This window comes from Mastigoproctus giganteus, chromosome 3, assembly GCF_048544385.1.
Source record: "Mastigoproctus giganteus isolate SK-2022 chromosome 3, ASM4854438v1, whole genome shotgun sequence".
NCBI lineage: Eukaryota > Metazoa > Arthropoda > Arachnida > Uropygi > Thelyphonidae > Mastigoproctus > Mastigoproctus giganteus.
The window spans coordinates 142306368-142321439 of record NC_143577.1 but is presented as its reverse complement, the minus strand read 5'-3'; the positions used below and the strand labels follow the sequence as shown (position 1 = coordinate 142321439).

The 15072-nt window shown below is 37.9% G+C and overlaps 1 protein-coding gene across 1 annotated transcript in view; it reads left to right on the top strand.

Moving 5' to 3' along the window:
• Mgat1 (alpha-1,3-mannosyl-glycoprotein 2-beta-N-acetylglucosaminyltransferase) overlaps positions 1 to 15072 on the top strand; it is a 305503-nt gene that overhangs the window by 269251 nt on the left and 21180 nt on the right. Inside the window, exon 10 of the mRNA XM_090370685.1 lies at positions 4251 to 4341. Within this exon, the coding sequence (XP_090226811.1) occupies positions 4251 to 4341 (91 nt within the window). The remainder of the gene's footprint in view (positions 1 to 4250; positions 4342 to 15072) is intronic.

Genomic DNA, 15072 nt, shown 5'->3' with positions numbered 1-15072 from the left:
ATACACACAGACACCATTCTCATTTCACCCATCCACCCGCTCCAAATGTTTGTCTAGTTCTGCCTTGAATCTGTTTTAAACTATCAATTTCTACAACGAAATTGATAGTTTATTGATAGATAAATTCTAAAGATTGATAGAAATTGAGAGATAAATTCTAAAGGCAAACTTCCGCACATCTATCCTACAACTGTCTTTCCCCAATTTGAATTTATGCCCTCTCAGGCGATTATTCTGAGCAAGAGGAAGAATCCCATCAGCATTGGGCATGATCAAACCATTCAAGGCTTTATACTGGAGACTAGGCACCTCGCAGGTGCCTAGTCTCCAGACACTGTAATTTGCAAAACTTAAGGCTTTCTTTGTGCACAATCCTTCGTTCCATTCACTAATCTTGTTGCCCTTCTCTATACTCATTCCAACAGCTCTACATCCTTCTTAAAATGAGGCCTCCAGACCTGTATACATTACTCAAGGTGTGGCCTGACCATTGCCTTATACAAGACGATATCACCTCCTTATCTAGAAAAATTCCTGTATATCTTTGACAAGACACCATGAACTACTCTGCATCAGGACTGGACATTAGTAAACTCTCTAAACATGCTTGATGTTTCAAAAAATCCTGCTTTGGAATCAGAGTTATGCTAATAGAAGGGTTAGGGTACTGTAGCACCAACATGAAGTCATGGAACCATCATGTTTGAGCACAACGCTATAGGGTAGTAAGAACGGTGTGGGTAGTTTGGAGTATATTAGCATTAGCACGGGCAACTGATGCAAGAAAGCAACCTTATATAGCATCAGCCAAAAAAAAAAAAAAAAATGCGCGCGCGTGTATACACACAGACACCATTCTCATTTCACCCATCCACCCGCTCCAAATGTTTGTCTAGTTCTGCCTTGAATCTGTTTTAAACTATCAATTTCTACAACGAAATTGATAGTTTATTGATAGATAAATTCTAAAGATTGATAGAAATTGAGAGATAAATTCTAAAGGCAAACTTCCGCACATCTATCCTACAACTGTCTTTCCCCAATTTGAATTTATGCCCTCTCAGGCGATTATTCTGAGCAAGAGGAAGAATCCCATCAGCATTGGGCATGATCAAACCATTCAAGGCTTTATACTGGAGACTAGGCACCTCGCAGGTGCCTAGTCTCCAGACACTGTAATTTGCAAAACTTAAGGCTTTCTTTGTGCACAATCCTTCGTTCCATTCACTAATCTTGTTGCCCTTCTCTATACTCATTCCAACAGCTCTACATCCTTCTTAAAATGAGGCCTCCAGACCTGTATACATTACTCAAGGTGTGGCCTGACCATTGCCTTATACAAGACGATATCACCTCCTTATCTAGAAAAATTCCTGTATATCTTTGACAAGACACCATGAACTACTCTTGCAGACCATCTGCACTGCTCAGAAAACTTCATATCTGCCTGCACAATTATCCCCAGATCCTTTTCACTCTCAACCATTGCCAGTGTAGTACCACAGAGATGAGAGGAACCCCCAGTGCCGTAAGACAACTAACACACTTGTGATCCTCGCACCAGGTGTGGAATGTAGGATCCGATTTTGTTATTAGACTGTGGGCTATATTCTTTAATAAATATGTCATGTATGTTTAATATGACATATGTCATATTTATATTCTTTAATTCTTTTGAATAATCTTCTACTAGTTTGCCCAATATACAAATTTTGGCAATCTTTGCATTGTAAACTATACACTGAGTGTAAGTGTAGAACCACACAGTTGATATGTTACTCTGGGGTTACTGCTTCTCATATGCAGTACTTTACATTTGTCAATGTTAAACTTCAGTTGCCAACTCTTAGCCCATCTCAACTTTTCTAGATCCTGTTGAAGCAGTGTACTGTCATTAGTGTCATTAACATCTGACGACCTTTGTATCATCTGCAAACTTGGACATGAAGCCTGATATATACCATCATCAATATCATTAATGAATACAGAAAACAACAATGGTCCCAACACTGAACCCTGGGGGACTCCACTAATAACATTAGTCCACGAATAGCAGAGTCCATTGATTGCCACTCTGTCTTCTCCCACTCAACCATCCCTTTATCCATAGCAGCAGTTTGCCTCCAATGCCACAATGCTCCAATTTGTGCAGCAGTCTTCCATGTGTATCAAAAGTCTTTCTAAGATCCAAATATATGATATCAAAATTATTCTTTGCATCCAGTTCCTCTGTGACTAGATCATAGTATCCAATCAAATTGGTCAGACAAGACTTCTCCTTAACAAACCCATGCTGTGTCCGAGCTATAACTGAAGTCTTGTCTAGATGATCCTGCAATGCTTCTTTAACCACTGCCTCCATTAATTTCCCTGGAACAGAAGTTAAACTAACAGATCTGTAATTACCTGTCTCCTCCTTTGTGGATTGGTGTCACATTTGCACACCACGGGTACCTCCCCTGAGCCCAAGGAAGCTGTCATAATTATGGCAAGGGTTTGCTTACTTCCTTTGCTGCCTCCTTTAATATAACTGGATAGATTCCATCCACCCCAGGTGCCTTTCTTATGTTTATCTTTAACAATTTCTCCTCCACTTTATTCTCAGTTATTACAAGATTGTCTAGCTTACTGCCAGAGTTTAATACACCTCTGGCATTCCCCTCCCTGAGTAACTCATGTGTGAATGTTGATGCAAAATATTCATTTAGTTTGTTAGTTACCTGAGCAGGATCATCAACAGTTGAACCATTGATATCAAGTGGGCCAATCTGATTCATCCGCTTCCTTCTAGAGTTTACATAAGTAAAGAACTCTTTGCTGTTTTTCTTTGCTTCCTTTGCCAAAGATTTCTCATAATCTGCCTTTGCCTACCTAACCGCCTTTGTGACTTGGTTATACAGACCAGCTTATATCTATCATAGGCTTCTGTGTCACCTGTTAATTTATATGTATCCCATGCATTTTTCTTCTCTGCCACATGTCTAATTAGTTCATCTGACATCCATTTAGACCTAAATCTTGAAAACTATTTCTTAGTTGGTATGAAAAGCCTAGTAGCTTCTAAGATTAATTCTTTGAATGCTTCCCATTTTGAATTTGCTGTTTGTAACATCATCAGTTGGTCCTGCTGTATGGAATTTAAATACTGTCTCAGACCGCCGTAGTCACCTTTACAAAAGCAAAATCCCCCATTATAAGACACTCTGATTTACTGGTCCACTCTATTTCTCTGCACAATTGCTCATTATACTCATCAGATTCATTACGCCTATAACACATACGTACTCATTTTTCCTTTCACAGTGCTTATGTCACACCAAACAGACTCAACATTGCATCCACCAACATCAGTTGGATGCACTTCCTTAGATTTTGTTTCTTAACTAACAGCATAACTCCTCCTTCCTTCCTTTCTGTCCTGTCTATCCTTTCTGTACACATTGTACTCCCCAAATTCCAATTCTGCACTGCTTGTGTCTGTGTGACACCATGTCTCTGATATCCCAACAATATCTGCCTTTGATGTCTTGACTAGCACTTCAAGCTCATCAAATTTATTAACTATACTCCTAGCATTGGTGTACATGCAAGTATACATGCACCTGTTTCTACTCTTAGTTACCCTAACATAGCCCATGTATTTACTTGTTCCACCATGACTCCCAGCAGTCCTGGAAATCCCCATTGCCTTTCTTTCCAGGCTGCTGCTCATAGTTGTGTAGGAGTTCATTGGTTTCTTAATTTTTCTGGACCAGCACCTACATTCTTCAGTATATTTTAACATCACTGCTGAGCAAGTGCACTTTATGTTGACTGTGGTGATTACTTCAAGCAGGATAATTCATCATGTGACTATCCTTAAATCTTGTTTAATCAGTTTAAAGACCATAATAGAGACATCTCCTTTTTATTTGTCTTCCACAGTTACCGAACTCTAATCCTGTAAAGTAGAGATTGGCAAGGTGATTTTGGTGATTTTTTTTTTCAGTTCACCTTCAGGGTGCATGCAGTAGAAGCTCTGCTGTTTGGTTCAGTCTGGTTTTGGGTGTCTGGTACCATTGGTATTGCAATCAAAAAGGTGTCTTACATGATATTAGCCAAGCATACCTTATGAAATGAACACTGTGTATACATGTTTTATAGATATATGAATATCTGTTTAAGCTACACTTGTATACATTAAATCCTTCAATTTGTGAATTCATTCATTTGGTGATTTAAAAATTAATTTGGAGAAATTTCTTTTACAGTGGCCTTTTCTATGAAAAGCATCTGAAATTCATCAGGTTAAATGACAAACTTGTGCCTTTCACTCAGAAGGATTTAAGCTATTTAAAAAAGGTAAATAGTCAAATTTTTATTTTTCAGGTCTAATTTCTATTTTTTTTTTTTTTTTTTTTAATAGTATTTTTGTAAAATATTAATGCAAGTTTTATCAATTGACTATCACTCAGGCAATAACTAATTTGGCAAGATCAGGGTTTGATTGATTTACAGTAAATTGATTGTGCAGGTACTAAGGTTTACATTTATGTACACAAAATCCACTTAATATAATTTACATGGAAAAAAAAAAAAAAAATACAAAATATTAACCATATGGAATTATGATTTCTCTCTCTCTCTCTCTCTCTCTCTCAGCCGACCGGGCTAGCCGAGTGGGTAAAGACCTGCCTGGCAACCCAAAGGTCGCGGGTTCGATTCCCGCCTCGGGCTTGGATCAAAGTACTGCAAAAACCTTGGGAGGTGCAATATGGCCACAGAAGCCGATGCGCCAACAACTACCAAATCAAAAAAAAAAAAAAAAAAATCTCTCTCTCTCTCTCTCTCCCTCCCCTTTCCCATTATGTGTTTTCATGAATTTATTTTAAGGTTTCTTCAAAGTAACAAATGCAACGAATATTATTATACTTTTTCTTCCCTTTTTTTTCTTTTTTTGCTAAAGTTATAATTTTTACAGACAGTCTGTAAATTTGAAATGTTAAACAAATTTTGTTTAGCATTTCATCACAAGAATTATTGATTCTTTCAAGAATCTGACAAAACCTGTATACTATATAAAATTGGAAGGACCGATTCACCCTAAAACATTTTGATATTTAACCTTTTCTTGACCCCTTCCAGTTATTAGCTCCAGCAAAGTTATTTTGAAGATAATATGTTATCTGATCTTCACAATGACTACTGCCTCCTTACGGCAGTGGTAATTTTTACATTCCCCCTCTTCTTATATAAAATTATTAAATTGCATATTTTTAGAGTTCCTCCCCCCCTCAAAGCAAGGGCTCTGCTTTCTTGCAACATAATGCAAGGAAGCAAAGCTTATACTGCATCAAAAAAAAAATCTCATTCTTTTCAATTATTTGTCCACATTTTCCTTAAATTTATTCAAACCCTCACCTGAATAACATTAGGTGGAAATTTATTCCAACAATTACAATTAATTAACCTTTAGCTTAATGTGAATTTCTGCACATCTATTCTGCAACATTGCTTTTCCAATTTAAATAAATGCTCCCTTATGTATTTCATCTGAGAAAGGGTAAAGGTGCTATCAGCATCTAGTTTACCTAACCCCTTTTAAAGCTGTATGCACTTCAGGTAGATTCCTAGTTTCTAGAGACTGCAGTTTACAAAAGATATTTTTACCAGAAAAGAGGGACAAATCTTTCCTGGTAAAAGTATCATTTTGTGCCCCCCCCCACACTAATCTTGTTGCTCTTTTCTGCATCCTTTTCCAACAGATCTGTGTTCTCCTAAAATGCGATTTCCAGACCTATATGCTGTAGTGAAGGCACAGCATACAGACCTGTATGCTGTGCCTTAACTGCAGCGTATTAACCATTGCTCTATACAACAGGATAATCACCTTGTTGTCCCTTTGACAAAGTTCCTATATATCTTTGACAGAAACCCATGGGCTGTTCTAGCAGCTTGCTTGCACTGTTCAAAGAATTTCATGTTAGACCATACAATTACACCTAGATGTATTTTATACTCCCTACCTTGAGTTTGTTACCATCCAGACGGTATTTTATTTCATACTTCTGCTACTCAAATGCATTTATCAGTTTTAAACCTCTGTGGCTATTTTTTCAGTTCACCTTCAAAGTTTATCTAGATCATCTTGAAATAGCATATCCTGATTAATGGCAATGACTACTATGCCTAACTTGTATCATTCACCATACTCAGACATTAAACTTGATATACCTACATCAGTATTATTAATAAATATTAAAAACAGTAAGGGGGCCCCAGTTTGTTCTGTGGCCAAGCAATCTGAGTGCATCTTTCAAAGTGTTTTCTTCAGCCTTACCAGTAGTAAGCGAAGTCGGAGGTGGGGGGGTCACCCTTCCTTTATATTTTCTTTTTCATTAACCCAACTAACTTAACACTGCTTGACCACTCACAGCATTACTCCTACCTCCGTACAGCAAGACCATATACACTTAACCACACTAACCTGAGTGGAAAAATCATCTCTCAAGGCCAAGAGGAGCATAAAATGAACTTCACAACATTTCCACCAATACAGCTAGCATGTGCCAGTCTAGTAACCAACGACAGACTTCTCAACTGAAAGGGACAAAAAAGGACTATTTCACAAGATTTTCCATCCTTCTTGATAATTCACTCACTGGAAACTCAATATCTAAGAAAACTTTCACTATTTCTCTTACAGAAAAGTATTGCTAGTTATCCACTCCTCACACTACCCTAAAAAACTTCCAAGGGAGTAATAATGGAGTACGATTTGCTAACCATCTCAGAAGAAGAAATCGTATGAGCTGAAAGACTAACAGATTGTATAGGCAAACTCATAAACTGTCAATCTTATTCCTATGCAAAGCATGTTCACTTTCAGCATTCCAATTCTACCACAAACAGTTAAAGCAGGATATTTATTATGCTGAATCCATCCATACTTGCCAAATCCAATCAAGTGTTTTAAATGTCATAAATACATCCATTTTCAAGCAACGTGCTGAGGCAATTGCAGTCTGCCCTCACTGTGGATCCAAAGAACATAACCAAACAGACTGTACTGCCACTTCTCCTTCCTGTCCAAATCATAAAGGAAATCATCCAGATTTCTGTAAGACATGTGAATTATGGAAAATGTATGTATGTATACTCATATGCAGCTACTCTCAAAATCTAGGGAACAGCTTCTAGCCAAACAGATGTCTCTTTCTCTGAATGTTTCTATTCCTATGAGGACCAGATTGATACTGTTCTCCACCAAGCCAGTTATTTCCTCAAACACAGTTCATGGGAAAACAAACTCTGATAAGTGTAACACCTCATAAAAAGCCAATATTACAGAAACCAACTAAAATAAAGCACACTTAGCAATAACAAGAAACAATCACCTTCCACAAATAATGAAACAGATGAACGAACAGATTAAAATGGTACAATACTGATGCTACATGTAGAAGATAACATAGATGATGGCTGCCCTGCCTTCTCAAAAAAGAACAAATAAAACAGGACCAATATACAGTAACTTACTCTAAAAAAAAAAAAAGTCAGATGAAACAAAACCAAGTAATGCAGACTTTTAGACAATGGAATTGCCAGGATTGCATATAAACAGAGAAAAACTGGAAGATTTAATAGAACAATTTGGCCCTGTAGTGATATAATTTCAAGAAATTTATCTAAACCTCCAACTATCTCCCAAATCTCCCAAGAATTACTATTTATAGACATGACAGAAGTACAGAGTTACCATCTCAAGAAGGAGTTGTTATTTTGATTAGATGTACTACCCCATCAGACCTGTACTTCTTCCAACCATCATAGAGGTAGTGACAGTGTGCATTATTATTGGCATCACTTTATTCCTGACTTCTGTGTACATTCCACAAAATGTTTCTTCTCCATTTAATAATTTTGATCATATAATAGCTCAACTTAAAATGCTACAATACTGATAGATCTCCACTTTGTATCTTGAGAGATCTGAATGACCATCATCCATTATGGGGATCCCCATATCCAAGGTCACTTAATAGAATCATTACTTGATGATTATCAGCATAAACTGCTAAACACAGGATCACAAGTCCATTTTCCAACAGGTACTACTGCTTCTCTGGACTCCCTCCCCCCCAGTATCTTCCACTTCCATCTATTTATCTGACTATGTGGAGTAGTCAGTGCTGAGTGATCCACACAACTGTGATCACTTTCCCATTATCTATAAAATCCAAACGTAATTAACCTTTAGCCCCACAAGTCGCATTACCAGGAATTTTTCTGAAGCAAATCGGAATAATTAGATAATTATCTAATTCAATGATTAGATAATTCTGTCAAAATCCATGGTGCACATCACTATCCAAATATTAGCAGCTGCTGCTGTGGTGATACCAAAATCTTGAACTAGCAAACTGCAAGTTTGCAACCCTTGGTGGAATAGCGATTGCTTCCTTGCCAAATCATATAAGGTTAAAGCTTGAAATCAGTTCTGCAAATGTCCCACTGCAGATATCCCCATCAATTACAAGAGTCTCAAAGTTGAATCCCAGCAAGTTACTAGGATAGCTGAAAAAAACATACTTGGAAAGAATTTGCCTTTGCAAATTTTTTCCGAGTATGTAGTTTGTGCGAAATACCTGTCCAGCTGAGCCTTAAATTTATTTAGGCTATCAACTTCCACAACAAGGGATGGAAGTCTGTTCCACCAACCAACTACCTGCTGGCTAAAGGCAAATTTCCACACATCTATCTACATCTGTCTTTCCTCAATTTGAATTTATGCCCTTTCAGGTAATTATTCTGAGCAAGAGGAAGAATCCCATCAACATTGAGCATGCTCAAACCATTCAAGGCTTTATACACCTCTATCAGATCACCTCGCTGGTGCCTAGTCTCCAGACACTTTAATTTGTAAAACTTAAGCCTTTCTTCATAAGAGCAACCTTTGTTCCATTCACTAATCTTGTTGCCCTTCTCTGTACTTGTTCCAAGAGCCCTACATCCTTCTTAAAATGAGGCCTCCAGACCTGTATACAGTACTCAAGCTGTGGCCTGACTATTGCCTAATACAAGGGGATAATCACTTCCTTATCCCTGCTAGAAAATTGCTGTATATCATTGACAAGACACCATGAGCTACTCTTGCAGCCCTTCTGCACTGATCAGAAAACTTCATATCTGCCTGCACAATTACCCCCAGGTCCTTTTCATTCTCTACCACTGTCAGTGTAGTACCACAGAGTTGATATGTTACGCTGGAGGTTACTGTTTCCCATATGTAGTACTTTACATTTGTCAATGTTAAACTTCATTTGCCACCTCTCAGCCCATCTGCTCAACCTTTCCAGATCCCGTTGCAGCAGCATAGCATCAGTAGTGTCCTTAACAACCCTGCCAACCTTTGTATTATCTGCAAACTTGGACATTAAGCTTGATATACCATCATCAATATCATTTATAAATACAGAAAACAACAATGGACCCAACACTGAACCCTGAGGGACTCCACTAATAACATTAGTCCACAATGAGCAGTGTCCATTGATTACCACTGTCTTCTTCCCCTCAACTATCCCTTTATCCATAGCAGCAATTTGCCTCCAATGCCACACTGCTTCAATTTGTGCAGCAGTCTTCCATGTGCAACAGTATCAAAAGCCTTTCTAAGATCCAAATATATAATATCAAAGTTATTCCCTGTATCCAGTTCTTTGTGACTGCATCATAGTATCCAATCACATTTGTCAGGCAAGACTTTCACTTAACAAAACCATGCTGTGTCCGAGCTATAACTGAAGTCTTGTCTAGATGATCCTGCAATGCTTCTTAACCAGTGCCTCCATTAATTTTCCTGGAACAGAAGTTAAACTCACAGGTCTATAATTACTTGTGTCAGCCTTTGATCCTCCTTTGTGAATTGGGGTCACATTTGCACATCTCCAGTCTATGGGTACCTCCCCTGAGTCCAAAAAAGCTCTCATAATTATGGCTAAGGGTTTGCATACTTCCTTTGCTGCCTCCTTTAATATAACAGGAGAGATCCCATCTTATGTTTATCCTCAACAATTTCTCCTCCACTTTCCTCTCAGTTATTACAAAATCATGTAGCTCACTGCCAGAGTTTACTTCACCTCTGGCATTCCCCTTCCTGAATAACTCCTCATGTGTGTGAATGTAGATGCAGAATTCTCGTTTAGTTTGTTAGCCACCTGAGCAGGATCATCAATAGTTGAACCATCAATATCCAGTGGACCAATATGATTCATCCCTTTCCTTCTAGAGTTTACATATGTAAAGAACTCTTTTCTGGTTTTCTTTGCATCCTTTGCCAAGGATTTCTCACAATCTGCCTTTGCTTGCCTAATCTCCTCTGTGACTTGGTTACAGACCAGCTTATATCTATCAGAGGCTTCCATGTCACTCATTAATTTATATGTTTATCCCATGCATTTTTCTTCTCTGCCATACGTCTCATTAGTTCATCTGACATCCATTTAGGCCTAAACCTTGAACAATATTTCTTGGTTGGTATGTAAAGCCAAGATAAATTCTTTGAATGCTTCCCATTTTGAATTTGCTGTTGGTAACATCATCAGTTGGTCCCACTGTATAGAATTTAAATACTGTCTCAGACCATAGTCACCTTTGCAAAAGCAAAAACCCTTCGCTTTATTCCTGATGGTAGTTACCTCTTTGAGTAAATCCCACTTCAGCACTGATCACTGCTACCTTGTGGTTCCTTTATCTGGAGATTCTTAATGCTTGAAGAATCACTACTGATAATCAGATCAAGAGTATTACTCCCTCTAATTGCCTCCCAAACATGCTGATGTAGAAAACAATCATCCAATAAATCCACAAAAGCCTTGCTAATGTGTGAGTGACCAACCCACAAATTCCAGGAAATATCTGGGAAATTAAAATCCCCATTATAAGACTCTGATTTACTGGCCCACTCTATTTTCCCTCTGGAGTGGGCCCCCGAAGAGATCTGGCCCACCTTTTGGATATATCAGGTGGGTAGTGTCTCGAATTGGGACAGGACAAGCACTATTGGAACTGGTCCACCTTTCCATGATGTGGACGAGTATCCAGAATCATTTCTCCAAGTGATTGATGCTTCTGGGTAGCCAAGGGCCAGAACAAAACACACACACAAATTAAAAAAAATAATCATTTGCAAATCTCACCCATTTGTAGTGATACTGTTCTTCACAGAGATACATTGAACTGACATTCTAGGAGCTGCCCTTTACATATACACATGTTCACATACTGTTCTGGGACTGCAATGCAAGCTGCATCAGGGAGGCCATTCGTCGTTTGGAGGACTGGCTGAAGGACCACCAGACCACCATCACTAAAGCTGACTTTACCCATTCAGCACTAGCTGCTCACTATTGGCAGGAGAGCCATGATATCACACCCAAGGATGCAAAAATCATAGGCTACTCGTGCAATTTCAGATCAGCACATTGTACAAAATTGCACGAAATCAGCACACATCAGTGTCACTGGGAATATGATCAACAGGGACCGTGGCACCCACATACATCCACTCTTTGAGCCTCTCATAGTCCACAAGTTCAGCAGCGGCATACGACGGCAGTCACCCATTTCAACAGTCCCCCTTCCTGCCTCTCTCTCTCTCTCTCTCTCTCTCTCTCTCTCCCCCCTGACCTCTTTCTTCTTTCCTTCCTCACCAACATCACCATTCACAACTACCCGTAAACCACTCTCCCCCTCCTCCGTGACCTCGCGTGCTTACTCAAAGATAAGCTACAGCACATAAAAACAACTGCTTACTGGTTCTCAATTAGTTGAAAACAGCTACATACAGTAGTCAAAAGCTTCTATATATGTTCTGTATTTTCTAAATTTAATATATATTATCTCCTATGTGCCTTGCGTCAGTTTGTGTTACTGTGTTTACTCTCTCACTTACTAATTAAATTCTTTTCACTTGGTCAGTGCAAGCAAGAAATCACTATGCAAATAATAACTTATTATGAAATGATTTGATGTCACCAAACAAATCAGACCAATTTTCCTTTCCCCCTTGTAGTTTTAAATTAAGAGCATTTAAATGACTGGAAATGTCTGTATGAATTGCAAGATCAAACAGCCACTTCATATTTGATAGTTGTTTTGTGTTGGTTTCCCTTTTTCTGTGTTTCAACAGCCACATTAAGGCTATGTGATCTTATAAAATTTACAGTCGAAATAACCACATTCATAGTGTTGGAGATCCAATACTTTCCCATAAAGAGCTTCTTGATGCACAATGTAATGAAATCCTATTGGAGTTTCAGCTCTGATATCTATCATTTTCTTGGTTATTCTATCCATAAACCCAATGTTTTTACCAATCATATTTTTTACACCACCAGTCATAACTCCTACCAGGTGTTTAATATTTAATCCTAACTTTTCAATAGATTGGCAAATATTTTAAAAAAGATTTTCACCTTTAGTTGTTCCATGCATACTCTCTAGATCAGCTAAATCTTCAACCAGTTGAAGATTTAGCTGATCTGCAGAGTATGCACAAAATTATCATTAATTCCAGGTATGAAGGTAAAGAGTTGGGCTGTGCTATTTACATCAGTACTGTCTTCCAGTGCCACAGTAAAATATTTCATTTGTTTTAGGTTTCCAAAAGTTGTTCGAACAATTTCTTTCCATATCTTCTGCTCTTTGCATAAATACACTAAATACACCAAAACACACTGCTTTTTTGTGGTAATCAATGAATAAATAGTCTTCATTCCACCTTTGATCAAAAACATTTTTTGGAACATTTTTTAATGTTTTTTTTTTAATTCAATACAATGAATAAGTTATATCAAAATAGTAGAATTTCACAATATGGAAAAATTTATATGTACATAACTATATATTTAGCGTACATGTGACTGCACTGAACCACATGTACACACATTGGCGATCGATGCTGTTTTAGTTCACTTTCAGCACGGGCCATGTAAAAATTATTTCACAGGTCTGATCTGGCCCATGGGCCATAGGTTGAACACCACTGGTGTATACTAACTCTCTAAATATATTGCAGGCTTTATCAGGGATGAGATATAATCCTCATCCAGTCCTGACCCAGGTCCAGCAGACGTTACATTCTCTTTCTGAATGTTCATTTGTCATCCAGTTTTGCTGAATCCCAAGCCACATTGGGATTAAGGGTAATCAACTGGCTGATGCTCTAACACCATACCACCACAACCCCAGAACAACCATAGCCCGTTAGTCACATATATAGACTACAGACGAGAGTAATCTATGCCATATTATGCCATAGATTACTCTCCGAGTGGCAACAGTCTTGACATCTGATATAGCTACAGGCGGGCCTCGATTAACGCGATTAATTTGTCCTGCGAGCGCATCGCGCAAAGCGGAAATGCATTAATCAAATATAATAACCAATAGGAAAAATTATAATTGGTCCTTGACCTTCTGGGATGTCCATAAAGAATTTTAAAAATACCTTTTAAATAACTTTTTAACTGTATATAATGTAAAAGATAATGAAAATAATTATAGAATTAAATGTTTATTGCATAAAACAGCAGTTCTTAAACTGTGTGTCGTGGAATATTTTAAATTTTCGAGGGAAACAGCGATACTCGACATCTGTCGGACACCGCACGAACTACTAGCTCGAGGTAGTTCACAGTTTCAGCATTTCTTATTAAGTTGTTTGGACCTAACTACTAAACGAAACCTGTTAGGTATTTCTTTTGGTCTGTGTGCGCCGTGAAAAAAATTACTGAGACACTAAGGGCGCCATGAATCGAGAAAGTTTGGGAACCTCTGACATAAAATACACAATGAAGAAGTGACTGTTGCGGAAATATTTGAACAGTGAATGAACAGTGAAAAGAGAATATTTTTCTCTTTTCATCAATCAATTTCCAGTAGCCGACAACAATCTTCTCTAAGCCCTGGCGAAATAAATATCGCAGAGAACCTCAAACCTTTTGTTTGAGGTTCTCTGCGATACGAAAGATTTCATCAAGTTCTTTTACCGTTATCTCCTTCGCGGTAACATTTTCATCTGGCTCTTTTAAAAATTTGGATTTTTAAAGCAAGTTTGCATTGACTTTATTAGCGGGAGACAAACGAGTAACACGTCTTCTTCCAATGGTTGATGGAACACCCAGAGGCGGGCAGCAGGCAAACGTTTGTTTATTGACCGTACGACTCGCGGTAAGCTTAACGCGTGATTCAAATCTTTTTCAACTATCGCAAATTTCCAGTTAATGCGTTAACTGGAAATTTGCATCGTGTAAAGTGAAAAGTGGTATCATTTTTCAAATAGTGTTAACTGAATATCGCGTTAATCGAACTCGCGTTATGCAAGGCCTAGCTGTATATCAGATAAAGCTGGTAAGCAAACACTGGCAGTCTGGTCTCTGTTGGAACCAGAAAGGAACTTCTTCTTTCTTACGTCTGCATAGGACATACTCATCTTATGCATTCATTTCTGCAAATTAACTTTCCCTATGTGTGAAAATTGTGACACTATTTTAATCATTCAACATATTTTACTGCTTTTAGTCATTTGACTAAGCCTTATACTCTCAAAATGATGACCACATGTCAGATGTTTTTAGTTATTTAAAAGCATTACGCCTTTTTACTCTCATTCGACATCTTTACTCTCATCCTAATTCATCAAATCACTGATATTTTTAACTTATCTTTTACAAGACCTGGTTTTGGCACATTATAGCCTTATTTGCCAATGTGCCAATAAAACCAAATATTTTGGCTTGGATTTTTGGACTTTTTGGAATATGAGAACTATGAAATATTAATGTACTGTACGTAAGTTGGCAAAAGACTCATTTCTGTAAATATTGGAATAGTAGAAGTTCCGCACTGTTCCCTAAAGAGAAGCACTTTTCCTTAATGAGCAAAGCTGTTTTGCGGTATAAGGTGGCATTTTGTAGTAAACTCAAAAGTGAAGCAGTTATCAACTCATGTACATTAATATTTTGTGGGACTTTTATTTCACTTCTGTGTACTGATATTTCATAAGGGTTTAGTTGTTTCTCTCAATAT